The following is a 27,515-nucleotide window of genomic DNA, read 5'->3' as shown; positions in this document are numbered from 1 at the left end:
ATCTTACATAATGGACCAATTGTTGACATTTTCCGCGCAATTGAATAACCGTTTAAATGATCGATCACCGCGCTTGCTTTCCCTAAAAATACCAAGTGTAACTAAAACAAGATTTCAATAATCGTCGATTCAAATGAAAAATAGAAATTTTCTTATCAAAATAGACGTTTGCGAAGGGATTGAAGGCATGCGCAAACTGACAGACCACTTTGAAAACTTTCATAATGTAATGGTAATACCACGAACGCGCACAGTTTAACCCTGTTGTTTGCGGAATTGGAAACACAGCAACCACTTTTTATACAAATCCAAATGTTTGTAAAGGCACAAATCATGCAAAGTCTTATCCTAATCATGTAAGTACATTTCAATTTCAATTATTCATGGGAGCGTGCATTTTTTGTTGGAAATCTGAAACTTATTGTGTGCTGAAAAGCGCGGATTGAAGCTAAGCGAAAAGCGCTGTTTCTTTTCCATCTTAACATGTCCAAGCTAATAAATATCAATTTAACTTAAGTTTGCACTCTTATTAAAGTGTGTTTCATTTCAAGCCCGAAGCTTTCAGATAGAATTTGTGTTTGATCAATTGCTCGTTCCCATTTCACCCATGTGTGGACGTCTAAAACACCTTGCCATCAAAAATAATTTCAACACTTTCCGTTCATTAATACGGGGCTATTTTAAGTTTCATATCGTGAAGTTATTGATTCTGGCTACCTCTGAAGAATGTCGTTAGAAGTTTTTCAAACACAAAACAAAAGCGGAATCAGCAGAATTGCGCTCTTCATTACTACGTCACCCGGAAAATTGAAAATCAGAATATTATTAAGCTTCTCAATCGTTGTTCTGCCATTACATCCCAATCGCGTGTATTTTAAATTAACTTATACTTCTTGCAAATGTCGTTAAAATGAAGCAGTTATTTTGGAAAGAGGAAAGATTAGTAAAAGCAATCGCGTGTAAATTACATGCTAAATTCCTTTGATGTGATGTAGCGTTTCCTCGCGAAATGACTATAAACGGGAGTAAAGCATATTTCCCTTTCCAAGGAGCGAAACAAAAGTTGATCTTTGAATACTTCCGTTAGGGTAAATCAGGGGAAATTTCTCGCATACCTACAAGTGCAGTATTAGAGATTTTCTGTAGCCGCGTGAAGTTGTATAATTTCGGCTTTGAAGTATAGGTGAAATTAGGTTCTCATATTTTTTGGAAGCTTGAAATTGCGTAAATAAATCACACCGTGTTTTCTTATGCAATTTATGAGCTGTCGTTTATTTAATTACAGTCCAAAAGTACAAAATTATTAATTGTACCCTACGATTAGTGAAATTAAAACTGCGCGATAAATTGTACTTTGTCGCTTTGGACGTTAACAGATTTATTAAGTAAAACTATGCTTCATTTAATACGGGTTATGTTGCTTCTTGAACGATTGGGTTTTTAAAAGGCGACATCGTGATGGGCATATGGAGAATCTCAACGCTCTAAATGGAGAGTTTCCGAAATTCAATAATATATAGCGAGCTTTCAGAATTGACTTGAAATCATCCCATTGAACTTTTAGGTGCATACTTATCTGTCTTAACGGATACTACGTGTTCAATTTGCTTCTTTTGGACACGTTCAAAAATCCCAGTGTCAATCTTTACACCCCACTTGATACCAATTCCAACATCCTTTTTTGTTTGTCTGGCTCTTCTTCCTGCAGACATAAAACTAGTGACTAAAACCCAAACTCCACTCTTGATTTCATTTATGTTACTTTCTTTCGAGGTAATATTAAACTTTCCTTAACACCTTTTTGTTATAACTTAAGATGCGTTTTAGGTGGGGACATATTATACTGCAAATACCTGGGTCCTTCGTTGCGGGAACCAAAAAATTCTTAATTGGACACCCGAATTGCGTTACCATAATAGTTATTTAAGGTATATGTGGGATAAGAGCTTTATGACCGTACGTATGCAAAATTTGCATTTGGAACAAATCTTTATCGGCGCTTCTGAAATGTGAATATAAACGATTATTATTAATTAGCTGTTCTAACAATTAGGTGAAAATTTGTTTCCTTAACCAGAACAATATGGTCGGCCGACTCCTGTTTTTATACAATGCAAGACTTAAAAAAACACATCGATTCGTTGAAATTGTTCTCCAATTGTCGGTTGGATTTCTCTTTGGAAGACAGCCTCAATTTGGAAAATTGGATGGTGAAACACCTTAGTTAGGCAATACGATCGGGTATATTATTACCGGTTGAATTGGGTTACTTGTTGGAAATTCATTTCGAAAGAAGGTTGACGCAATTGGATTCAGGACTACGCTTCACGCAGTTAATTAGTTTCACTTTGACTTATTCACAAAACCAAACCTTGAATTAATTATCTTTAACATTTTTACCGGTAGCCGTTTTGTGCATAATGTTATGAGCACCTTGTATAAACAAATTAGATGTACAACTTGATTAATGAACTGTTTCTTTTATGTAATTTGCCAATACAACAATGTTTTGCACCTTAGACTTTCGTGATGACAACTATTTAAATACGAACAACTTAATCCAACCGAAACGAAAAAGTGTTTGTTCACGTATTAGAATGGTAACGCTTCACGGTTGAAATTATACCAGCCGTTCGATCGCAATGAAGTCCGCTTTCAGCATAAACCAGTCACGTACTATTAATTTACTTCTGACGGCAAATCGTAGCGAATTTAGAAGGGACTCACGTTCATTAAACTCATTAAAGATGGCGGCACCATCTTCGGTTGCAAGACTAACGATTCTCCCACACAGCGATCCCAAAATGGCGTACACAAAAATAACAATATTCGCCATGGCAGTTTGGTTAAGAATTTCGATTTAAGTGATGTATAAATCTGCGCGTTCACAATACGTAAGTTCGCCCCAAAGGTTCGGGTGAGAAATCAATACACGATCGATAAGATGTGGCGCCCGACCGGCATAAATTATCTTCGATGGTTTTTGTAAAAATCCCTCTCTCCCACCCGATTTTCACTTATGTACTTCGCCGAATTCCAAATACGAAAATGAACTACTTTTTCTGACCGCACCTTTTGTGGAAAGCGTGACCTTTTAACCATTGCAAATCACGCAGTTACATAACGTACTCGGCTTTTAGAAAAATGGAACGCAACTTTTGAGGTCTGTGAGATTGTGGCAACATTGTGCCGTTTCGACTCATATCTACTTGTTTCTTATCTTAACTCGATTTACATTACATACATTTACATGCGTAAATTTAATTGTGATTTATTTATTTACAAAATTTATAACAGTCTTGAAACGGATTAATTTATAACAGTACTTATTATTTATCACTAAAAATTTATAACATAACACGAGCGTATCGGGTTGCTTATATAGCAAACTTCCATCTTTCTCGAAAGGTCTCGAACGCTTCCGAATAATCTACAATGTTCTAGAACAAATACGTAATATTTCCCGTAAAGGATGGGCCACACACGTTTTCGTTTCTTATCGCCGATGACTAATCTTTTATGGCGCCTCGATGTTTATCGGGATTTCTGCAATATTCGCTGCAATACTCTTCGAATCAATAACGCCAGTGCACATTTTTACGTAGTGAATCTTTCTCCTATTTGTGATAATCAAACCAAATGTTTCTAATTCTTTATCCCCCTCAGCACTAGGTCCAATTCTTTAGTCGAATTCGTTAACCCCAAAAAGATGTATTAATTAAAATACTGGTTTACTCGTAACTTTTCAAATTCGAGGATACACCAGAAAAGACAGCGTTCCTAGAAATCATTTGAAAATTTAGAGTTTCGTGTTACAGTCGGCGGGATTCCAATGTGCACCGATCCGTCACGTATCTTTCCTAATTCATTGCCACTGAAGGAGGATTGTATCCAACCCAACTCTTTATTGATGATATTTATTTAGAAGTAGACATAGGGAGTTATGTATATTGTTTTTCCCTATGTCTACTTTCAAAAGACAAAATTACTGCCGAAGGGCGCCTAATTTTATGCATTCATAATCACTTTTTAAAACATATAAACATCTGGCTGTCATATTAATTAGTTTGAATATTGTTGCGTTGACCAATTGACAATATCAACTTTTTCTTCAGTTGAGTACATCGTACACGAACGAAAATAAAATACGGAAGCAAAGCAACAATATTTAAATTAATTAATGTGACAGCCAGATTTGTTTTAACAAGTTATTTTGGTTGCATCAAATTAGGTGCCCTTCAGAAGAAATTTTGTCATTTAAAAGTAGACATAGGGAAAATAATACACATAAATCCCCATATCTACTTCTTAATAAATAGCACTGTATATTTTCATTTCAGTTTGAGCCACATTGCTATAGGGTGAATGACTATGCTTGGCATCTTTGTGTACACTACGCCATTGCCCATGCGTTTATTTGGTATCGACACATGCAGTAATAATGGGACACTATAGTACTTTGATAAATGTGTTGCGTATAGCCTCGGAAACTAATTCCCTCTAAAAGAAAACTATTTGACTTGCTTTGTGTACAATGCCTAACAATGTAATGAAGGACAAAACACATTACGCATTAAGTAACCGCAAAAAAGAAAATAAATAAGGACCATTAGATTCAAAATGTTAAGACGACAGATTTCTAGCAATTGTCACATTGCAGTTTCCAGGCGAAACTTACGCTTTCTGGCGATTGTTAACAGGAATTAGTATCATTCTGCGGCCCAATTGTGCGATTGTTTGCGAGGAACTTCAATGCAAATTTTGGATGCACTAGATTACCTTCTTTTAACTCTAAGTTCTTTAAATATTGATCATGTTTTTTATGTCGTGATTTTAAAAAAATAATAGAAAAATAGTGCTATCCACTAAAAACGTGGCCCTCTTAGTTCTGTAGACGCACGCCGCTGTGATTAATGTTTAAGCATGTAGATTCACTTAAACATTTTTAATGATTTTTGATACCATAAATTACTGTGATATAACTAACAAAAGAATAACGTTTTTGTTCCAACGCAAATTTGTGAAATTATACAAGTAGTTATAAAACAACTATTTTCCTTAATTTGAGTTTTTCTATTAGATTTTGTAATATAATAAATTTTTCCGTTTCTATACCCCAAAAATGTGTTTAACAATATGTTGGGGTTGCTATTACTGAGTATGCCCTCTGCTCTGCTCTGCTGACGTACGCCACTGACCACAATTTTAATTATAAAAATCGCTAGAAAACTTTTTATAATTTTAGATACTATAAAAAGTTTCTTAAAAAAATGTGTTTGAAGATATATTCAGTGTCCCAGACCAACCCTGCATAGAAACCATAAGAATGCGCTAAAGTTCTGCCATAAATGTTAAATGCTTTGTTCGATTTCGGAGTAGCCAGTGTGCCCTAGAAACAATAACGTACTGAACCGGTCACTGAAACGTAGTTCGGAAGTCAACATATTGATATTAATAAATTGGTAACATAATTATCTACTAATTGTATATATTTCTTATTCACTGAATTAATAGTTTTGTATAATAGTGCGTTTTAAGATTCAACAAATCTACCTCACAGTTTACAATAAACGTATTTTATTTTCATTTATCAAGCTATAAAATTAAGCTCGAATATTTTTACAAGTTCTGAAACGTGTTTCAAATTGACGTTTGACGTTCAACAGTAAGGAATGATAAATGCATAATCCTCGCCTTGTATAGAGCGCCTTCCGGTGACTTACAACATTTTCCATTTGACCTACTTGACCAGCTCCTGAACTGTATTTTTTCCAAATGCAAACGAGTATCCATCTGCCCTGGTCGAAGTATAAATTTGCTCAACGTAGACAAGAATACAGTAACATTTCTAGATATCCTAGCCTTATTTAACATTACGCCGTCTATAAACGTTCTCACAAGAATTTCAAGAGATTGTAGTTCGTCCATTGCTAATACATAATATATTCTACATCGCGCCATTCAACAATGTCGAGGTCATCGGGTGAGGTTTTTTACTAAATTTGCTGCACTACCGATTTGCTGTGGAGTCGCACAAGGTTCTATTCTAGGTGCACTATTATTCATATTATACACCTTCTGAAGTAGTGGTACAGGAATCATCGTCCAATTTCTAATTAATTTAAAATCTTTCTGTCTCTCTACCACTTTTTTTATCGTTCGTTTGCGTATCTATATATTCGGTTCGCCGCTTTGAAATACTATATTCATTTTATTGGCAATGTCTAGAATATTGCGTAAAAATTGTCAATATATTTGAAAGGTAGGATTGTCCGCCGCGTCCAGAATAATTTCGATGTTTTTAAATTGGTCGTCGAAAACCACATTTGTAAAGAACATCTTTAGAGGTCCCACGAATTCAAAATTCTGCCTGAAATAAAGAATTAAAATAACGGTGTAGGAAAGTTTAGTAAATGGTTGAGACGAACTTGAAGGGAACATAAGAACTTTGAGAATAACATGAAAAGAATTTGATAGAAACTTTAAAGGAGCTTGAGTAGAAATTGGGAATAAATGAGAAGGTCGTCGTAAAGAGAATTTGAGAAGAACTTTGGGAAGACTCGACAACTTGGGAAACATTTTATAGGAGGAATTTGAATATCTTAAGATGAATTTGGCTTAAGGAGAAATTGAGTAAAAAATTTGGAAGTAAACGTAACAACTATTTACATAAAAGTCAGAAAAATGATACATTACTGGCGAGGAAATATTGAAGTGCGAGGCCCCTTTGGGCCGAGTAGGTACTTTAATTTCCGAGTATACTGGAATTTCATAGTTCTTTGTATAAATGTAAAATACAGTCATAATTGTACACTTTGTTGCACCTATTCAGATTAAATTAGTGCAGTAGAACGTGCATTAACGGCTTACTGGGCTAAATAGGTAAAACGGTTTCGGTTATTAACAAACTTTTATGGTAAGCTGTTTTCAACTTAAAAAACTAGTGGGATTTGTGTTTGCGGATTATGATTCGTTAAATTTGAACTAACGAAACGTATTACACACAGGAGATGATAAGAAAAAATGTGCGAGTGGAACAACACAACATTTCTGAGATTTCTATTTTAGGTGCATTTCTGTTTAGTATCTTCTAGTATTTTCTTTGAATAGGTAATTGGTTTAGTTTAGTTTCAGGTCTTTGACATGACAATAAATGCAAACCAGTAGGCGACGTAGCCGAAATGCTAACAATGTTCGAACAGTTTGAAGGACTCTGGTAGTTGAATGAATGAATTTGGGAAAGAAATACATTTACACGTTCTGTATCGTGCAGCTTTTAACCATGAAAAATACAAATTAAATCCAAATTAGTAGAGGGTGTAGAAACGAACTAATGCAAAAGTTTAATCAATGTACATAAATAGGTACCTTTGTAATATCAACATTAATAGATTGAGCAGAGGAATTTTGCGTACCTAACGTAGTACGTGAGTGCTCGCAAAAACAACCTGAGAACGCCCGCTCTGCCACTTCTTTCGCTATTTGAATTTCGCCCACGAAAAAACTCGAAAAGGGGCTTATTTCTAACCCTGATGACCTAACAACCAATAGAATACCCATATTTACGTCAAGTGCTCGGCTTTAAACAAAACGGAACGAAACTTTTAGATACCTAGAGATCGTGGAAACTGCGCTCGCTTTCCTCAATACATTTCTTGTTATCGCTTATTTATCGCCAGGCATACTTTCGGTCACGTTCGGTGTGAAACAGTATATGTGTAAATTTCCCTAAGTTTAATAAAATACAAATTCCGAGAAATATCCCACTTGACAAGCAATGTTAAAAAAACGTTTGGTACGTTAAACGAATGTTGCATTTTGAAACAACTCAATTAAACAAAACATCAACGTTATACCAACGATACTTGAATGGCTTTTGTTTCTAAACCGTGGATACGACGTTTTTGTAATGTTAAAAATTGTAACCTTTTGGACTTGCGTCGCTGGAACGGGACATTATTACGTTAAAATAACATTCAGAAGGCTAACGTTATACCAATATTACTTTGACAACGTTTTTATGCAAAACCTTGTTGCGATGTCATTATAATGTTAAGTAATGTGATGTTATTAGCGTATGTTGACGGAACCATACATAACTACGTTAGTTCAACTTTTAAAAGCTTAACATTACAACAACGACATTTTGGTACTGTTAAATTGCACAGTTACAGTAACGTTCTTGTAATATTAAAAATGTGCCTTTGGGCATTGCGCAACGAAAAAATAGCTGGTCGGTGACTCATCATTCGGTTTATCTTCATTTGCAGTTTAACATGTTTGTTGAATGTTGGTTTTCTGTGAATTGAGTGATGTGATTCAAAATAAGTGGAGGATAGTTTGAGTTAAGTGCTTAAAAATTGTGAAGTTTTTTGGGTTAGACATTGGCGATTGTGGTTTTTTTCATCAAGGATGAACGACAACGACTTCAACAAATAAGCTGAATAAGCTATCCATTTACGGCGATTTTTACGTGTTGAATTTCTCTTTGTATTTTCCACCTTGTACGCTCATCTTCTTATTTTAAATCAAACAGTTCTACCAGGTCTCCTCCTAAGCGTTAGCAGTATGTAAAAGTAAGTAAAAGACGTAAATTATTTTATGGATGTATAACCTTACTTTTTTAGAATCTTCCAAAATATCTTTTTCACCAAAACATGACGCGTTCGTCTTAAAGGAACATTATCGAAGTGCAAGTCTAGAGGATGGAACATGGACGTATTCCATTCAGTCCTGTCGCCAACAATTCTATCAAGAATTTCCTGATATCCAACGTTTTCCTACAAGGTATTTTCCATTTACAAATACTCCATGATGCCGAACAACAGTTTTACGATGATCGATTAATTAGCAGAGGATTGTGGTCACCACGTTCTCCAGATCTAAGCCCGTTAGATTTTTTTTTCTGATTTTGAAATACAATATTTTTCGAAATCGTCTGCACATCACTGAGGAACTTCAAAAAGCAATTGAAGAGGAACTAATGAACATTACACCAGTAATGTTAGAATGAGTTTTCGATGATATGAAAATATGTGTGTAACTGTGAATTCTTTATAATGGTGGGACATTTTTAACAATTTTGTGAAGTGATTGATGTGAATGAAATAATTTTTTATACATTAAATTTCTGGTAAAAAATTATTTGAATTATTTTGAATTTGAATTTTTTTACATTGTGCACTTTAGTATCAAAGTGCAAAAATGTTTATTAAAGTACACAATCTGTGACAATACTAAATTACGTTTATGTCATCCTTGTACATTGACGACCTGTATTATAAAGCCAGACTTAACTTTGTTGTCAGCTAACAGTGTTGTTAAGACATTCCTTAACAACACTGTTAGCTTACAACATAGTAAATATGACTTTAATAATACCGACCGTCAATGTATAAGGATGATATAAACGTAATTTAGTATTGTTTAATAACATTTTTGTACCACGTTTATACAACATAAGAGAGTTACATCGCATTGGCGTTTGTTTCAAACGTTCAATTAACGTTAAATGCTGATGTTATAAAGTGTAATATGATGTAACGTTTGCTAAACGTAGGTATTTAGACGTTACAGAGAAACGTTCTTGAAGGCGGACATTAGCAGTCGCGGTGACGTTAATAGTAAGTTAATGGTACTTATACGCTAACGTTACGCTAAAGTCACCATTAAACGTTTATTAAACGCTAATGCTGCACAATTTTGTCATATGGGATGACGTATTTTGTTGTAGAATGTTCGCCACCACTTCACTATATAAGCAATTCGGATTGCGTTTACACGGCAGTTCTACTTTCGACACTTTCGATGCACTTGTGTTATATTGTTATAAATTGTAATGATAAATAATAATGTTAAGGTTTAAAGGTTATGTTTTAGTACTGGTGCACTATCAGGCCTGTTGCGGCAAATGATTACTAACGTCATATTTCACAGAAGCGGCGCAGCAATTCATTATTGATCGAATTGTACGTGCAACCATTCTACTAAAATCATTGGTTTTCGTACTCAGGTTCTCCAAAGGGTATTATTTATTGCAATGTAATTATGACCCCAGTTACGAAGAGGAAGTAAAATATTTGAGCTCTGAAATTGATGTTTTGTTAAGATAAAACGGCGATGTTGGCTTACGTGCTTGAAGTTTCAGAAATAATAACGTGTAGGTACTACCCAGTTTAAAGTTTCCCTCCTATGCAATAATGTACTCCTTTGCTTTTACAAAGAATGCCGGTAATTTGATCCTTTTACTTGACTTTGAGGATAGTCTCTATTGTTTTACTCGTATTACTTAATGTGATAATTAAATGCTTGTGGAATTCGGCAAAGGAATAAAGTTTGTAGGTGCGTTCTTCTATATATGAATGTTATATGACTACTGCGTAACTTTCGAACAAAAACAAAGGATCAACACTTGTCCTTTATGAGAACGTGGCACTTGTTCGAAAAATGAAATCATTTGAAGTAAAATGTTCAGAACCCATTTCAGAGACATAGATAGATGGAATTTCGTGCAAAATATGAAAACAGAAAATAGTTCGATGTGTCGCACAAGGTGATATAATTTCACTTTCTCATTATTAAGCATTCTTAGCGTGCTCCTTTAACCTTACTAGAAGACCCTTGCTGATTCAATTTAAGAAATGTTGTTTTTATCATAAAAACAAAAATACCTGCCGCTACTGATCCATAATTTAGTTACCCTAAAATCTAAAAGAATTCAACAATGCCTTGCAAAATTACTGTTTGGTTTTCCCGAATATCCATTAGCAGCAAACACTATGAATTTAAGAACCACATTAATTGAGCAACAATTGGCTCTTATTCTACCATTTACTCACAATTTGAGAAGTGAACAGATTTCATAATAACAGTTACTGTGGGGGTTCGGGTGCTCGCCATGGAGTCGTAGAAAGCGGCCAATGGGACAGGAGGCGGCTCCTTTAAATACCCATCATCTATTCCAATTATTTGTCCCATCTATCTCTCGAAATCAAGGTGGAGTGTGGCAGTGGATGAGATGGCTCTGCTATAAGAGCCGCTAGCACTCACACAAACAACTTACGTGCTTGGCGAGAGTGCGGAACTAGGTACGGAATCTAGCTGGTTTTCTTACCTAAAAGGCGTGTGGTTCCTGCGGCAAAGGGACGTTAATAGTGGCAAAGTGTTCCAGGAGGGTAGAAACGACGTCTCAGAATCCTGCACCAACAAACCGGGAGGAGCATCCTGACATCCAGGGGCGGACTGGCTCGGGGGGGGGGGGGGGGGGGGGCGATCGCCATCTGGCCTGTAGTGTAGGTCATAATGGCTCCTTGGAAATTTATAAGTATGTGCTGTGTTTAGTTTCTTGCACTATTAATAAATTATTAGCACGTTTCTCATTGAGGTTGATGTTAGGTTGTTCATTAAAAAATTCTGTTTTTATTTAAGTGTTTTACAATGAATTTATCATTGTCGTATTTTGAAAGTGCTGAAACACAATTATAGGCGACGCGCCTCGTTTGGATTATGTATATTTTGTTAGTTTTAATTATAAATTGCAATTTAAAAAAACTATGTTCTAATTGATTTTCGAGAAAGGAATACTTTAAAATGAAGCAAAAAATGTTTTTGTGGTGCACCGCAGACCTCCCTCCCCCCTCCCCCTCCAGCTTCATTACACTAATACTTTAATGGCCCGTAACCTATGCAATTCCACCTGGCCCGTAAGTACCCAGTCCGCCTCTGCTGACATCGCCGCCTTTGACCACGTTGGGCAGTCATTAGGCGTTTTTGAAAATTGAACCGGTTTAACAGGGTTTGTAAAAATTAATGGTTACCATAGCAACGTCTACGAACCCGGTTCAACCGGTTAAATTATCGAAAACGCCTTGAAAAGCTAAAGGAATAAAATACTTGATAGGGATAGAACATAAACAATAACGTCACAATCAATTATTTCAAAAATATTACAACTAGGTCACTGTAATGTATATTATATTATTATCAAATATTAATATCAAAATAGACTTCCGCAGAAAACAACGGAGCTATAATCGCTAAGTGAATATCAAGAAGTCAACGAAATAAAAAAAATTAAAATTAAAAAATGGTAGTGAATAGCGCGGCACATAAAATATTGCGTAAGCAATGCTAACGGCTGACACGGAGGCAACGGATATACAAACTGTGATTAATACTCAATAAGAATAAATAATTCGATTGACTTTACACTAGTAAAAACAAAATTTTGAGCGACCACAAATTATCCTTACAATCGTATAAAAGCACAAACGGGACGTTAAATTCAAGAAAAGTACATTATGATGCACAATTAATAACTTATAATAATTTCTATTGGTCCATTCAGTTCAGAACATAACCAAGATAATATGAGCGATTCTTCGGAGTAAAACAATAACGTAACTAAAAGTTGTAGATATCGACTTCGGAATGAGTCTCTGTAACATCAAAAATTTATTTACAACGCTACGGTAGCTGATATCGGTAAACCGATTAATATAAAAGCTATGAAAGGTAGTTAAACTTATACAAATGAATTCTCGGAGAATAGTTGTTAGATTTGAAGCAGAATTTTTCCAGCCGGTAATGTAAAAACTCATTTATGGCATGCTTCACTTGATAAGATGGCAGTGGACCTCCCCAAATGAATCTTCCTTGCGCAATATTGGGAAAATCCAAAATTCGGCGGTTTCCACTCAGGAATGTCGATGTAGAACTCAAAATCTGATAGATAATAATGAAGAAAAGAGTAGACCAGAAGTTAGACGTAAGAAGCCTAAAAATTCAAAGTCAAAAGGTAGGGTGTAATTTATGTTGCATACTGAAAACGGCTTTAGAAATTGTAAAATACAACCGCAAATGCGTCAGCGAAGTGCCGAAAGCAAAATAACAAGAGAAAAACTTCACTAAACTTATGCAGCACCAAAAATCCCAAAAATGCAGATAGTACCGTGTATGTTCTTCTACAAGTAACGATCGAATCTCGTTTTGGACAAAGAAGTGCGTGCGCCGAAAGGAATTCAAAAGAACTTTGCAAAATAAACCTATAACATTTGTCTTTGTGCCGTAACTGTTAAGTGTGACCTTGGTTTCATGGTACACTATTATTGCCAACTATCAAATGAGTGCAAACAAAGTAAAAGCAAAGCGTTCAATAAATAAATAAGATGAGTGAGAGAGATGCCGTAAAAGAAAACCTGCGCTACTCTTAAAAAATGACAAATTATGCATTTCAAATTTGCCATATCTCAAATTTGATCGAAATCGAGATAGTAGATAGGGAACCTTATTTATTTTAATGCCAATTAACCATATTTAAAATTTTATCACAAAGGAGCCTAGGTCAAATTATGTTTGCAGTTTCACGAATTTAATTGAATTAATTTAATTATTTCTTTTGAAATTGAAGATGAATAAAATTACGTGTTAACGCGCAAAAAGGGTAATCTAACACTAACCAGAAATAGAAAGGATCGTTGACATAACTAACTAAGGAGTGACCTTGTTTTATGGTGCAAGGCATTGCTCGTGAATTTCTCCTGCGTTTTTGAGTTTAATTTTATACAGGTTAGGCCACCTTAAAATATACAAAGGATCGATAAAAAAGGTAATTGATAGAGAGATACAAAAGATTGTAAATTCTTGCAACCCCAACTCACAAATGTGCATAAAAGTGTATATTAAATATTTAGTTCCATAATTTTCGCCCATTCGCCAATTAGGGCCCCTGTTGGCGATTTCTCGCTCAACTTCAAGTCGTCATCGTTGATCGTGCTCCACTGATGCTCCATTGCCCCCCCCCCCCCCCACTGGATGATATCCTAAACCGCTCGCCTCTTCTTCTTCAATCTCTACGAGGGAGTTCAACTATCGTGATTGGTCGTAGCCGTGACAAATTGAACTTTGGCGTTTGTCATTAATGTTATGAGGAGTGCCGCGCCGTATCCGTAGACCGACACCCACATCTTTTCCTTAGCTCTGCTAATTCCTGCTGGAATGGCTGACGGTCTGTAAAATACTCTGATAAGCCTCAGAGCTGAAGAGGTGTCTCTACACATAATTTAATTTTCCCAAACGGTAGAATTGTAGTGCCCCACCCCATTCCAATCGCCAAAATTTCTTTGGAAGCACAACGTTGGCAAACACACGTTGTTTTGACAACACAAACGAAATTGTATCTCTGTCGACAATTATTCAGAACACTGTTGTTATGTACGATACTTGTAAAATACGAAAATATAATTCAACATAATTACATTTATTGTGCACTGTCATTTTTACATACATATATACATGAAGTTCTCCCGGTACGGTAGGTTCCGTTACCAATTATAATAGTAAAATTCCCTAATACATTACAATTCTTCCCTCCTTTGTTTTCTTAATCAGGAGAGTATCGTCGGGGTGCATGCCGAATCCGCGTGGACCTTCGTTCAGTCTGGGGTAGAGTCGCGGCCTGGAACTCCTGTCGTTGAGGTACAGCTGGTGATCCTGGCGGAATCGCAACAGCTTGTGCTTCGGGTAATTCTGCAGCTCTTTCAGGAACCAGTTCAGGTTTATTATAGAAATGAACTCGTCTCTGTGCTGAAGAATTATCACTTGAAGATGTCGTCATAGATTGGTTAGAACTTTGACTAGTAGTTTGTTGGCATGACCGGATTTGATCAATATGACGTTTAAAGCGTTTACCTTCAAAGTCGATCTCGTAATGCAGATCACCTAGGCGTGTTATAATACGTCCAGGTAACCATTTATCCAGTCGTGGATTTCCAGATAAGAAGTAAACCAGGTGATTTGGTTGAAACTCGCGAAATGATGGATTAAACGAGTTACGGTTTCTTTCCGTCATTCTGGTATACGTATCTTCGGGTCTCACCAAGTCTAGTCGCGAACGTATGACACGACCAAGGAAAAGAAGAGAGGGTTGTTGTCCTGTGGTAGCGTTTGGGGCTTTTCTGTACTGGCGTAGAAATTCATTAAGGTTTGATTTCAACGTATCTCGGTTAGTGCCCATTGCTTTAAGAGCATCTTTCACGCTTTGTACGAAGCGCTCTGCTTGACCGTTCGTTGATGGGTGATACGGAGCTGACAACTTGTGATATTTCACTCCACTCCACTGGAGAAATTGTTTGAACTCTTCAGATGTAAACTGAGGACCATTGTCCGAAACAATGGTGACTGGTGCGCCGTATGTTGCAAATAATTCGTCGAGGATGGTTATAGTTGATGAGGCTGTAGTCGACGCTGTTACTTTTACTTCAACCCACTTGCTATATGCGTCTACTAAAATTAGTAACATCATGCCGGCTACTGGCCCAGCATAATCAATATGCACGCGCTCCCAAGGCCCTTTCGGGTACTCCCAATGGTGTTCTCGAAATCTTGGAGGTACGTGTGCATGTTTTGCACATTCATTGCAAGATTTTGCGACCTGCTCAATTTCTCCATCGATCCCAGGCCAGTACACAAAGGATCGAGCAATTCCTTTCATTTTTACAATGCCGACATGTGCAGCATGTAGATCGTTTAAGATAGGTTGACGGAAGATTGGCGGAATGACAACTCGGTGTTCAAACAGCAAACATCCACCAGAGAGGGTGTAGTTCTTTTCGGGGGCCTTGTATCCATAGCGACCAAGATTTCGTCCCCTCTCCAACAATTGTACTATTTTCCCCAAATGATCATCCTTCCGCGATTCCCTAGATATGTCTTTAGCTCGAACAGGTAATTGTTTAATTTGATTTAGGGTGAAGTTGTCAAACCCGTCTTCTTCTTCCTCTCTCTCCAGTACGATTGATGACACAGCATGTGTTGATTTGTGGGTCGTTGTTACTGGTAAGCGAGAACAATAGTCAGCGTTTGTGTTAAGTTTAGTTGGCTTGTATTGAACATCGAAATTAAAATGTGACAAATAGTCGGCATAGTTCGCCATTCGACTAATACACAAAACTGGAAGAGATTTCGTAGGCTGAAGAATTTGTGCGAGAGGTTTGTGATCTGTTATTAAGACAAAATGGCGAGCATATATATAATAAAAAAATTTATCGACTGCCCAGACGATGGCAAGAGCCTCCTTATCCATTTGAGGATACCGCTGTTCTGTAAGGCTCAATGTGCGGCTTGCGTAAGCAATTGGCCTTTCTACACCATTGCTCAAGCGATGCGACAAGACTGCTCCTAGACCCATTTTACTTGCGTCTGTTGCCAATACTAGTGGGAGAGATGGATCATAAGGCATCAGGACTTGTGGCGAAATTAAAATATTTTTTAATTCGTTGTAAGCCTGTGTTGCTTCAGGTGTCCATGTAAATGATTCTGCCAGCAACATATCTCTGAGTGGACGACTTATCGTTGCTAGGTCTGGAATGAAATGATTGTAATAGGTTGCTTTACCAATGAACAATTCTAATTCCTCTGGCGTTGACGGTTTTGGTGCGTCTCGTATTGCTCGAATATGGCTGTCAGATTTGTGAATACCTCGTTCATCGATTTTGTGTCCTAAGAATTCTACTGAGTTTGTGGCGAAGACACATTTTGATCGGTTGAGGCGTAACCCATGTTGGCGCATTCGGTCCAGGGTGGCTTGAAGTGTTCTCAGCAGTTGTTCAAAACTTTCGGCAAAGACAAGGATGTCATCAAAGAAGTTTACGACATTGAGAAGGTCCTTCAAAACCGTTTCCATCCGACGTTGCCATATGGCTGGGATGTTCGCTGCTCCATAGATAGCTCTGGTCGGACGAATCAAACCATGGGTTGGTGTATTCAACGTCAATACTTCGCGAAATTTGTCATCAACTGCTAAGTGTGTATAGGCATCAGTGATGTCCAGATGACAGAAAAGTTTGGAATGCTTCATCCGAGCAAAAATGTGTTCCGCTTTCGGGATGGGGTGCTCGTCAATGATCATCCGTGGATTTACGGTTGGCTTATAATTCCCAGTGATGCGAATGTTACCATTTTTCTTCACTACTACATGAGTTGGCGAAGCCCACTCTGAATAATCGACCCTTTCGAAGAATCCAGCTGCTATCTTGTCATCGATCTCCTTAGCATATATGGAACGTAAGGCCAAAGGTATCTCTCGGGCGCGAACAAAAACCGGTGCTGCATCTGCCTTAAGGTGTACTTGAGCTGGTGGTCCGCTTAGTTTCCCTGCCGTGTTGCTGAATATGTCATCATATTGTGATAGCAAGTTACTAATTTGTTGCTGCTGCTCTCGAGAAAGTTGTGGCACCTTTGAAGAAATTGTATGGAGTTGATCACGTGAAGAGAATAGTTGAATAAAGTTGATTTCGTTAACAAAAGCCCTTATCCATTCTCGTCCAAAAAGAGAGTCATAATTCTCCTCCACAACATAAAGATCCAAAGTTCTTGACGTTTTGCCAACTGTAACTCGGACAGATGTTATACCAATACAATTAATACTATGTTTTGTATAGCTGCTGAACTGGCGGTCAGATTTCTTTAATGGTAAGTTAGGATTAATTGAATCTAAACATTGTTTGCTCATAATGGCACAAGGTGCCCCTGTATCCAATTCCATTTTAATATCATGACCATCAATGTTTACGTTGATCATCTGCTTAGACATTCCATTTATCTCATTAATTGTGTTAAATTGATGGAGAATATCGATATAATTGGCCGGTTGAGGCGCTTCAATTACTTGGTTAGTGGTACTCTGAGCAGATGACTTTTTTCTACATACCTTTGAGATGTGACCTCTCTTGTTACAAGTGTGGCACGAGGCATCTCGAAAAGGACATTTGACACGTGCATGTTGACCACCGCACCCATTGCATGATGATTGAACATCATTACTGTTTTGGCCGATTCCTTGAGAACCCTTGAGGTCTTGCATTTGACCACGTGATGACGATCGCTTATGAAATTGAGACTTCTTGTGCTTGTTCTTTGGTGGCGCGTACCCTAGCTTGTTTGTACTTTCCACAGTTGCCGATGGGTGTGCTGTCCTCACATTATTTGACGAATTACGTGTAGCCTCCAATGTGTGTGCGATTTCATATGCTTTCTTAAATGATTCCGGGTTCTTTGATATGATTTCATCACACATTTCCCGACATTCCAGCCCATTAAGTAGTTGTTCGATTAGCATGCGGTCAAGAAATGCTGCATATTCACATTTGGCAGCTCCTTGTTTTAAGCGAAGGACAAAATTGGTTAATGATTCACCTTTTTGCTGAACAATATTCCGGAAACGTATGCTCTCTACATATTTATTTGTTGCACGATCAAAATGATTTATCAGTGTTTGTTTTAAATCATTATATGACACAGTTTCAGGTTCTGCTGGGCTAACAAGAAATTTGAGTGCATTATTTAGCTCAGAACCCATGTGAACACGAGCATACATTGCGAATTGATCTTCACGTACCTTACTTAGTTCGAGTGCCCAATCAAATCTCTTGAAATAGTCCTGTACCGTTGTACCATCTGTCGTACGATATTCCGACATAGAAAATCCCGGTGGTTTTGAGTGGGAAACTGTGGCCTCCGCCTGGACGTTTGGGTTTCCACCAGCATTTTCCCGCAGAGCGGTTGCAATTAATTGCGCGAATGATTGCAATAATTCCGGAGGTACGTTTGCCATATCGATTGTTTGAAGTATCCTGTACGTTAGGTTGATAAATCGAGTCCTTGATTACTATAATCATTGATTATACACGTGTATAATCAATGCTATAATGAATTGCGCGAAAGAGCAAAAGGCTTAGAGGCAAAAGGTCACTACACACGTGCAACGGAATGATTACGCCGATATCATTAGACGAGACGATCACGATAGTTGGCACCTGGTGTATTTTTGATAACCAAAATTGCAATTACAGACACTGTGGTAGCAATCACAAAACACGAGTTGTAATTCCACTTCTGACACCACTTGTTATGTACGATACTTGTAAAATACGAAAATATAATTCAACATAATTACATTTATTGTGCACTGTCATTTTTACATACATATATACATGAAGTTCTCCCGGTACGGTAGGTTCCGTTACCAATTATAATAGTAAAATTCCCTAATACATTACAACTGTACGAGTACCTACGCTATTGACACTTCATCTGTCTTATGCTGCATTGTCAATAAAGTACACGAAATATTGAACAAAAAGAATCGCACTAATTTAATGCAGCTCTCCTTAATTTTAGAACGAGATTCCTGGCAAGTACTTGTGTCTTAATTATTTCTTTAGTTATTTAAATTTGTGGAGTTTTGAGGCAATAAGAGGCGCATAAGTAAATCATGAAAAGCACACCCAACAGAGATTCTCTCCAACTTGATGTGGGAGGTACAGATTGGAAATTTTAGGTCAATTGGTGCTGGAAATTTTATTTAAAAAGTTTCTCCCTTCTTACCTAGTTTGATATTGCCCTACTCATATTTGTCTTCCAACAATGTACAATGGGTGTTTTATTCTGTTTCTTATTAATTGACTTGTATAGGTATTTTTTAATAAACGAACAGAGCTGACATACTCATATCAATATAGGTACATGCATGGGTTAATGCCGGAGTATTACATAATGAAGCCTTCAGTTCATGACGTCATCATTTAAATAATTTCGCACGATTAGTATATTATGTATCGCTCTCTAGCAAGGTTAACGGGTCACAATAATCAATCATTGTGTGCGTAATAAATTATTTCAGGAAATTTATACAATCCCATTCGCGAAAATACTCGTATTTTGGCGGTATAGGCATGAGTGGTTGCGTTCAGATCGGATAGTTCTATTCCGCAGTGCACTTGCAAGCCATAAAGGTAACAAGCTAAACAACAACTTTCTTAAGTAAAAATTAGAAATATTAGAAGTAAAAACTTTATTTTGAAATGCTCACGCAGTTACCCCAGGCCCATAGCCAGGATGAAGTAGTAAGAGTGACATTTGTTTTCCAAGGTGAGGCATCAGAAACAGGAAGACCATCTACAAAATTATTAATCTGCCAATATGGGATTCTGAAAACCCTACCAAATGCTTGGATTCTCGTTCAGATTATCCAAGGCTTCCATCACAAACACGATACTAGTTTTCCAAATAAACAAATAGCAAGCAACAGCAATAAACCATCCGCTGCAATGAGTAAATAAGGCGCTGTTTTTCTTTGGCTACCGTTAACAAAATGGAAAGTTTTGGTTTATCGCACAATTAATTTATTACTTCACGTCAATAATTTAACCACGACGCTCGCGACCCTGTTCCTTCGCACTTCTTCACAATTTTCCACTCTCGTAATTTGTTCGCACACTTTAATTACTATTTATTATAAAGGAGTAACTTGCAGTATTTGGACGTAAATTTGAATTGCTGGAATCAAGCTAAGGTAAACAAACACAACCCCTTACAGCTTATTTGTGTACAGAACTTTTATGTCTTTAGAATCTAAGAGGTTTAAAACTAACTTTAGAGGTATTTGTAACAGGGTTCAATTTTTTTTTCAGATGCGTGAATATGGTACACACATTCAGTCTCGATCTACCAACGATTGATCAAGACGTCTATATGCCGAATGTTAGCATGAGATCTATTGTAATGGACTTTTACGCCAAACAATCGCCGAACTCCACAGAAGAACCGAGATTCATCATGAAGAGATCTCCGCTCATTGACGGTGTCAGCAAAAATATCACTTTGGTGCTAGATAACCTCTTGAAAAATTACGAAAGCTCGCATCTGCCAACTCACGGTAAAGGTAGGATTATATCGGTGTTGCCATCAGTATTAAAAATAAATTGTTAGTTTGTCTATGTTACGGACGTCGTCGTGAATTTTTTTTATTCAATTTGTATCTGTCACAAATATAATGGAAAAATACCTACCCATCTCCCCTTTTTCCCCTGTACGAGTCATTTTGTTACATATGAGATAAAAAGCTCGATAAGTAGAATTGCAGCAAATTTTACGCTCATTAGATTTTAGAATTTCAACAATGCAAAGGATTTTCAAGCTTTCCTGTGTTTAAGGAAAACTATGTCAGGAACAACATCAAAGCGTTTAACAGCGGGAACCCACTGCTCTTTAGTCCCTATAAATACTACTCGGTTCAAATACAGTCTAGGTTATTTTACTTCGTTTCAAATTATTCGATTTAGAAAGATTAAACCCGTATCTACCTGTTGCAGATAAACCGACAGTTGTAAAGACCAATATCCTTATAAGAAGCATGGGACCAGTTTCGGAATTAGATATGGTAACATCGTCTTTTCGTGCAACCGCGTAACAGTGCCTTATTTTTAGGAGTATTCCATGGATTGTTACTTCAGACAGTACTGGAGAGACCAAAGGTTATCATTTTTGGGACCAATTAAATCTTTATCCTTATCGATTAAGATGTTAGAAAGAATATGGCGCCCGGACACTTACTTTTATAACGGAAAGAATTCGTACGTCCATACTATTACAGTACCGAATAAATTATTAAGAATTAGTCAAGATGGGGATATTTTATACTCAATGAGGTAAGTTATTCTTATGCTTTAAAATTAAGAGACTTAAATACTTTCATATTCAGTCTTTTCAAAACTTTGTCATTAATTTAATTGTAATTAGCGAATTATTTGCCCTTGAATTTACAACGTTGCGTTACCACCAACAATCTAACTGTAATTTAATTAATTCCATCCGCGCGCCCGAATTGGCACCTTTCCTTCATCCAAACTGGAACGCTATTATCACGCACCTATTTTTGAAATTTAGATACACAAAAAGGGAACATGTAACGGGATAGATTTACAAGGCTCGAAGGCCCCTCTTGCAGAAAATAAAATTGAATCTCCACGGCACTGGCAGAAGTCCCAATATAACAATTAATTTGTAATTTACCTACCCGCGACTAACCCAGTAATAAAAATGTTTTATTTGCCCCTTACCTTGCGGAAGTTTGGTCTCTTGTTTCTTTCTGAAGATCTGGAACTCAAAGTATAATGTTTTGGTTCAATGGCACTCTACTAAATAGGCACATGACTGATATATTAATAAACACAAAGACGATCAAGTTACATTTTTAATAATAATAAAGAAATATATATAAAATTTCGACACTGAAACAAAATGGCCAAAATCCTTTGCTTGGCTCTTATCAATAAATGAAATACAATAGAGAATCTTTTTATACAAATGGTTCTCATAGGTCGATCTCTTCAGGAATATCAAAGTAAGCTTTAAGCAAAATCTATATGCAAATTTCTAAAAATAAGCGACCACTAATTTATTCAATGCAAAAAATTCAAAACATCTTACAGTATCTGACGTGGATGGAATTCTGCTTTTCCCAGAAAAATGCCCCTCCCGCTTCTATAGTACAGTGAACTTTTTGAATGGTGTGAATAAATACACCACTTACTTTAAGTTTCCTGCCAAGTGACGTTTACAAAATATTATCAAGGGTAATATAACAAGACCTTGATAAATAGTCGACTATTTTGATTGCATCTAAATTTCGATTGTATTTTATAATAATTTAATGAGACATATTAATTTTAGCGTTAATAATCTGATGAAAGCCCGAGAGCGAAGCTCGAGGGCTTTCATCTTTGATTATTAACGCCAAAATTATGTCGAGTCAAATTAATAAATACAAGAGAAATTTAGCATCAATCAAAATAGTCGCTTATTAATCAAGGTCGTGTAAAGATTATTTCTTGAATCCAATTATTTATATCAGAGAGGCATATTCACAAAATGAAACAATTTGATATGATTTGTTCAAAATATCAACAATAACAATCTACAAAATACAAACATAAGTACCTATCAATTGAATGAATTGAATTCAACATACACTTGACACTATATTCTTTATAACTTTCCGCATCTTCTTTTTTCATGTTCCAGGCCAATATATCATTCAGTTTTATGAATGGTGTTGATTCATTTAGTTCACATTGACGATACTCGTAAAATTTGGTAAACTGCCTCCATACGCTATTTTTACTCCTCACTGTATTATGCGGGATTGTAGACTGGACCACACCACCATCATTTCCTCGTTTGTGGTTTCGCCAAAACGATTCATTTCAAAAACTTCAACAACACGATCTTGACGTTTAAGTTAAGTGCTGTCAGTTGCACAAGCTGTCATGCTGATAGTCGGCTATCGTGCACCATGCAAAATAGTCGCTAATGGATCGTGTTGATTGGTTTCGTCAAACAGGAATCAAAAGTGTGATTGGTTGATAATTGACATTTAATAGACGAAAGAAATAATCACATAAAGCGCGCACAAATGTTTTACACAACCTTTATTACTGCTTAACTGCTTTTAACTGGCCGGTACCGTTAGCGATACGAACGAAGAACACACTCTGTTTAGCACGAGTTTTTTTTTTAAATTCAGTACATTTAATTCTGGGTGAAAAGCCCGTCCCCAATCTGAAAATGTTCCCTAGCGTAAATTTTATCAGTCGTAAATGAATGAGCTTGCTACAAATTACGCTAACTTTACTCAAAGCATTATTCATTACGCGATTGATAAAAATAGATAGTAGCGACGTTCTCGGTTCGAAATTCCCACTCAAAACCGGTAACACTTTTTTACGACTTGCACTGAGTAAGTAACTGCTCGCGAAATTAGCTCGCGAAATTTTAACCACTACATTTTTGCTAATACGGGGAATAACCACCTGTTTCGTACTCAAGAAGTACGTCTTACTCTTTTAAAATTCAACTTCTTCTGTCATTTAATATCCCTGCAAACACGATCTAACCATTAACCAATGCTTATCTCAAATTGGACACATTTTATTGAAAATACGCGTTATTTACCCCCTTTTATTTCCAGACATAATGTTGTTTCTGTTCGCTATAAAGCGGTACATGTATAAATCTTTCTATGCTTTCCAAAATATCAATTCGAAACATTACTTTAAAAAAACTGCTGAAGCTACCGCCCATTATAACTACCAAAACCGACCGACCTTTTTTGCAACGGGGTAATACGGCAGCTTCCGCTTCGTCCAGTAGTCTCGTGTCAGTGGAGCGATCACTAAAAAAAACACAAGCTTAAAACCTCATTAGCTGTTTCTGGGGAATGCTCGATTGCCATTTGTCGATACAGGACCAGGAGCAGAGTTTCAAGAAATCGGACTCGACCATGAATCCTTAAAGGTGATAAAGCAAACTTTATCGACACGAGTACTCAGGGTAGTGGGACTAGCCACCCCTGCCCACTTAATAGGGGTCAGGGGTTGTAGTATATAGCTTGAAGTAGGAAAGAGAATCAATTCTGCTAAATATTCTCAATAACTCAATCAAACTTTTGGGGAAAAAATCCCCCTTCGCATGTCCGAAATAATCGGAAATAGACTTATACCGACAATGGTTCGGAAAATTGAACAGTGAAACTGCAGATTGGATTTTTAGCGACGGTAGGCAATTTGACTGTATCGAATTCCTTTATCCACAAACGTTATCTCACGGAGAGTTTGGACGCAATAAATTATTATCTTCGAGTCCTGGCCACGGCCGTCTGAATTCAGAAGGGTGCTCTCCGCCAATAATCTTAATAACTTAAGTAAACTCAGATACATTGTATTCTTTGGAACGACAAAGGGTATCGAAGCAATTCACAATAGCAATATTCTTCCTAGAGGATATCGTAATACTTTTAAAACAGAAACAGTAATTCAGGTCTTCCAGATGAATAAATATATAAATGTAGATCAGGAGTAAGGTAATAAAAGAAAATAAACCAAAATTAAAGCCAAAAATCATAATTCAAAGTCAAGGTTATTACGCAATTGCGAGCAGGTACTACGCACGAAGACGCCCAAAATAAGGAAATTTTATAACAAGAGAAACTACATCTGCATGACCTCTAGCGGGAAAATAAAGAACTACGAAGAAAGATCTATACCAATAATGTAAACTACAGCGAAATTAGAGAGAAAATATACAGATGGCGGAACTGTTATTAAATAGCATATAAAAATTTTAAAAATCATAGACTTTAATCGAACACAGCTATAATTTATGCGACAGAAACACGACTACTCAACGATAGCAGTCGGTTACTCCGAATTAGGTTTTTTTAATTTCAAAGGCACAAGATTGATTTCCAAACTTTGCCTTAATTGGCTTAATTAAGGTATAGCAACTTTTTTAACTACTTCAAATTTGGACTAAACACCAACGGACAAGTTTAGTATTGAGTCCACCTTCAGCTGAAGCAAAAATATCTACTTATCTTATAATCAATAATTACAATTATTATATTATTAGTACGTGTTGGGTCTTCATTAAGGACTATTCGCTTTAGATAGGAACTTTTTACGCACTTAACACAGAAAACCACAAATTGTATCTTTTCAGATTAACTATAAAAGCGAAATGTCCAATGGAGTTACGAAACTTTCCAATGGATAGACAGTCGTGTCCTCTAATTCTAGGAAGCTGTAAGTATTTCTTTATAATTATCATTAGCCAAAACATATTTCGCATTCATTAGTACAAAAAGGTCCTTTAGCAAATTAATTCAATGAAAGACTATCATTAACTGATTACTTACTCAGCGCTTCACGTTGCAGGCGTTATCAAAATAATCTCCCTTAATATAATTTGCGCAATGGTAATTTCTAGAAAAACAAGTCCCGACTTTAAACTAAATTATGCATGGCAAATTCGTTTATTAAACATAGAAAGAAGCGGTGAGACCTGTATTGGAAATTGCTTTTATCCAATAAATTACCCCTACTGTTATTTACCTCCATCTATTAATGGACGTAAATTATTTAAAATGGAAACCTCAGAGAGTCCTTTTTATTAAACCTTTTCCGCTTCCATTTCGACTGTAGCAAAAAAATTAATCAAACATTGCGTTTTGTATATGGGTCAAGAAAATAAGACGAACGCATAATTGCGAGGAATTAATGGAATTAATCTTTTAGATGCTTACACTACGAGAGAATTAGTTTACCAGTGGCAGAACGATGAGAGTGTTAATTTTGTGCCAGGAATGACATTATCTCAATTCGACTTAATGAGCTACCGTTACCGTAATTTCACATTTACCCGTCGAGAAGGTATGTACCGCACACTAATCGTCGTTGTTGTTGAAAATGCGATTCCTTAGGCGACTTTTCAGTTCTTCAAGTTTCGTTCAACCTTCAGAGACACACCGGCTATTTTCTCATCCAAGTTTACGTCCCCTGTATTTTAATCGTCGTGCTATCCTGGGTTTCCTTCTGGATTCATCGTGAAGCTACAAGTGATCGAGTCGGTTTGGGAATTACGACGGTTTTAACTTTGTCGACAATCAGTTTGGATTCACGAACTGACCTGCCGAAAGTTCGATACGCAACGGCGTTAGATTGGTTTTTATTAATGAGCTTTTTTTATTGCATCGCCACCCTTTTGGAATTTGCCGGCGTGCATTATTTTACCAAAGTCGGAAGTGGGGAAATTCCGATTGATGAAGATGAGTGGATCGATTGCGAGGGTGAAGAGGAACTTGCAAACGTCACCGATTTAATTAAGGAAAATAATGTTACACCCGGCTCACATATAGGAAGACGTAGAAGTTCGATTATTTGTCCAATTTACAATGTAAGGCAAGGGGGTGCTTTTATTCTATCACTTTTGCATATACTAATTCGGTCATTAATTATACCTTTATTTTATGTCACAAAATTAAATAAGGTTGTAGACGTATTTTAAACTATTCAATTTCTAATTATACAAATTATTACATGTTAAAAAAGTCAAGAATGATAAAATTGTGGTGAATTCACATACAGCGCGTGTGAAACTTTTCCAAAAAAATTAATAAAGCTGCATTATAAGAATTTTTGGAGAAAATTCGGGAAGAGCCTTGCAGAATATCTTGCATGTACCAGTTTAGTTTGGTCCTTTGATATCATGTCTACTTTCATTGATTGCACCTAAAGCATTTTTACATTTCAATTAAACGTTTTAATAGGATTCGCCTATGGGATACGGAAACACAAGAACCACGTTAACCTCAACGCCGGTCACGGCGCCATCACCTGTTCTCCTAACGATGGAGAGAATGACACAAACAGAAAATAGGTTGCCCAAATGGAGACAATTTATGTATTGCCTAATGGGGAACGATAAATTTCGTAAACAACGCCAGCGCGAAGCCACGGCGACAGGTATTCTCACGCCTTTCCCACAATTTCCCCCACCAGAATATTAATTACAAAAAAATTTTGCAGAACAACAAGATCAAGGACACCATGGCACCCGATACGTAAACAGTGTATCCTACATCGACAGAGCAGCGCGAGTCTTATTTCCAATGTCCTTCGCATTACTAAATTTATGCTATTGGTTTGTATATGTCCAATACCAGGAAGACTTCAAGTGGAGGGATCCGCCAATAAGATCGTTCAATCATTAAGCGGTAGTTCTTAAGTCCGTTAGACTCATAATTAAATATGTAGTTGCGAAAATGTAACCATTAATTACTGCCAAGTAGATAGCATTCATATTCTGCACGCAGTTTTTGCTCAATAAATAGTTTCACTTTA

At 36.7% G+C, this 27,515-nt stretch overlaps 2 protein-coding genes across 7 annotated transcripts; one reads left to right on the top strand and one right to left on the bottom strand.

Annotated features, from left to right (window-relative positions):
• Positions 1-236: 236 nt before the first annotated feature.
• On the top strand, positions 237-27,515 carry LOC116168450 (gamma-aminobutyric acid receptor alpha-like). 4 transcript variants are annotated; one of them, XM_031484290.1, is made up of 10 exons: positions 19,619-19,790; positions 19,927-20,350; positions 20,469-20,719; positions 21,150-21,217; positions 21,265-21,485; positions 25,336-25,418; positions 25,911-26,045; positions 26,096-26,568; positions 26,942-27,137; positions 27,201-27,515. In XM_031484290.1, exons 3-10 carry the CDS (start codon positions 20,479-20,481, stop codon positions 27,383-27,385), a joined length of 1,602 nt encoding a protein of 533 aa, XP_031340150.1. In that variant the 5' UTR covers positions 19,619-19,790; positions 19,927-20,350; positions 20,469-20,478; the 3' UTR covers positions 27,386-27,515. The 4 variants fall into 4 exon arrangements, with proteins under 4 accessions (XP_031340148.1, XP_031340147.1, XP_031340150.1 ...); XM_031484288.1 differs by lacking the exons at positions 19,619-19,790; positions 19,927-20,350 and adding an exon at positions 237-356 and having other exon boundaries at positions 20,469-20,713; XM_031484287.1 differs by lacking the exons at positions 19,619-19,790; positions 19,927-20,350 and adding an exon at positions 237-356.
• On the bottom strand, positions 14,242-19,306 carry LOC116168449 (uncharacterized protein K02A2.6-like). Of its 3 annotated transcripts, none has more exons than XM_031484284.1 (2): positions 16,393-19,306; positions 14,242-15,831 (listed from the first exon to the last, which is right to left on the bottom strand). In XM_031484284.1, the coding sequence occupies exons 1-2, from the start codon at positions 18,608-18,610 to the stop codon at positions 14,381-14,383; spliced, it is 3,669 nt and encodes a 1,222-aa protein (XP_031340144.1). In that variant the 5' UTR covers positions 18,611-19,306; the 3' UTR covers positions 14,242-14,380. The 3 variants fall into 3 exon arrangements, with proteins under 3 accessions (XP_031340144.1, XP_031340143.1, XP_031340146.1); XM_031484283.1 differs by having other exon boundaries at positions 14,242-18,153; positions 18,395-18,486; XM_031484286.1 differs by having other exon boundaries at positions 14,242-17,655; positions 17,708-17,844.

This window comes from Photinus pyralis, unplaced genomic scaffold (assembly GCF_008802855.1).
Source record: "Photinus pyralis isolate 1611_PpyrPB1 unplaced genomic scaffold, Ppyr1.3 Ppyr1.4_LG4, whole genome shotgun sequence".
In the NCBI taxonomy this organism is placed as follows: Eukaryota; Metazoa; Arthropoda; class Insecta; order Coleoptera; family Lampyridae; genus Photinus; species Photinus pyralis.
This window is presented reverse-complemented; position numbering and strand designations above follow the sequence as displayed.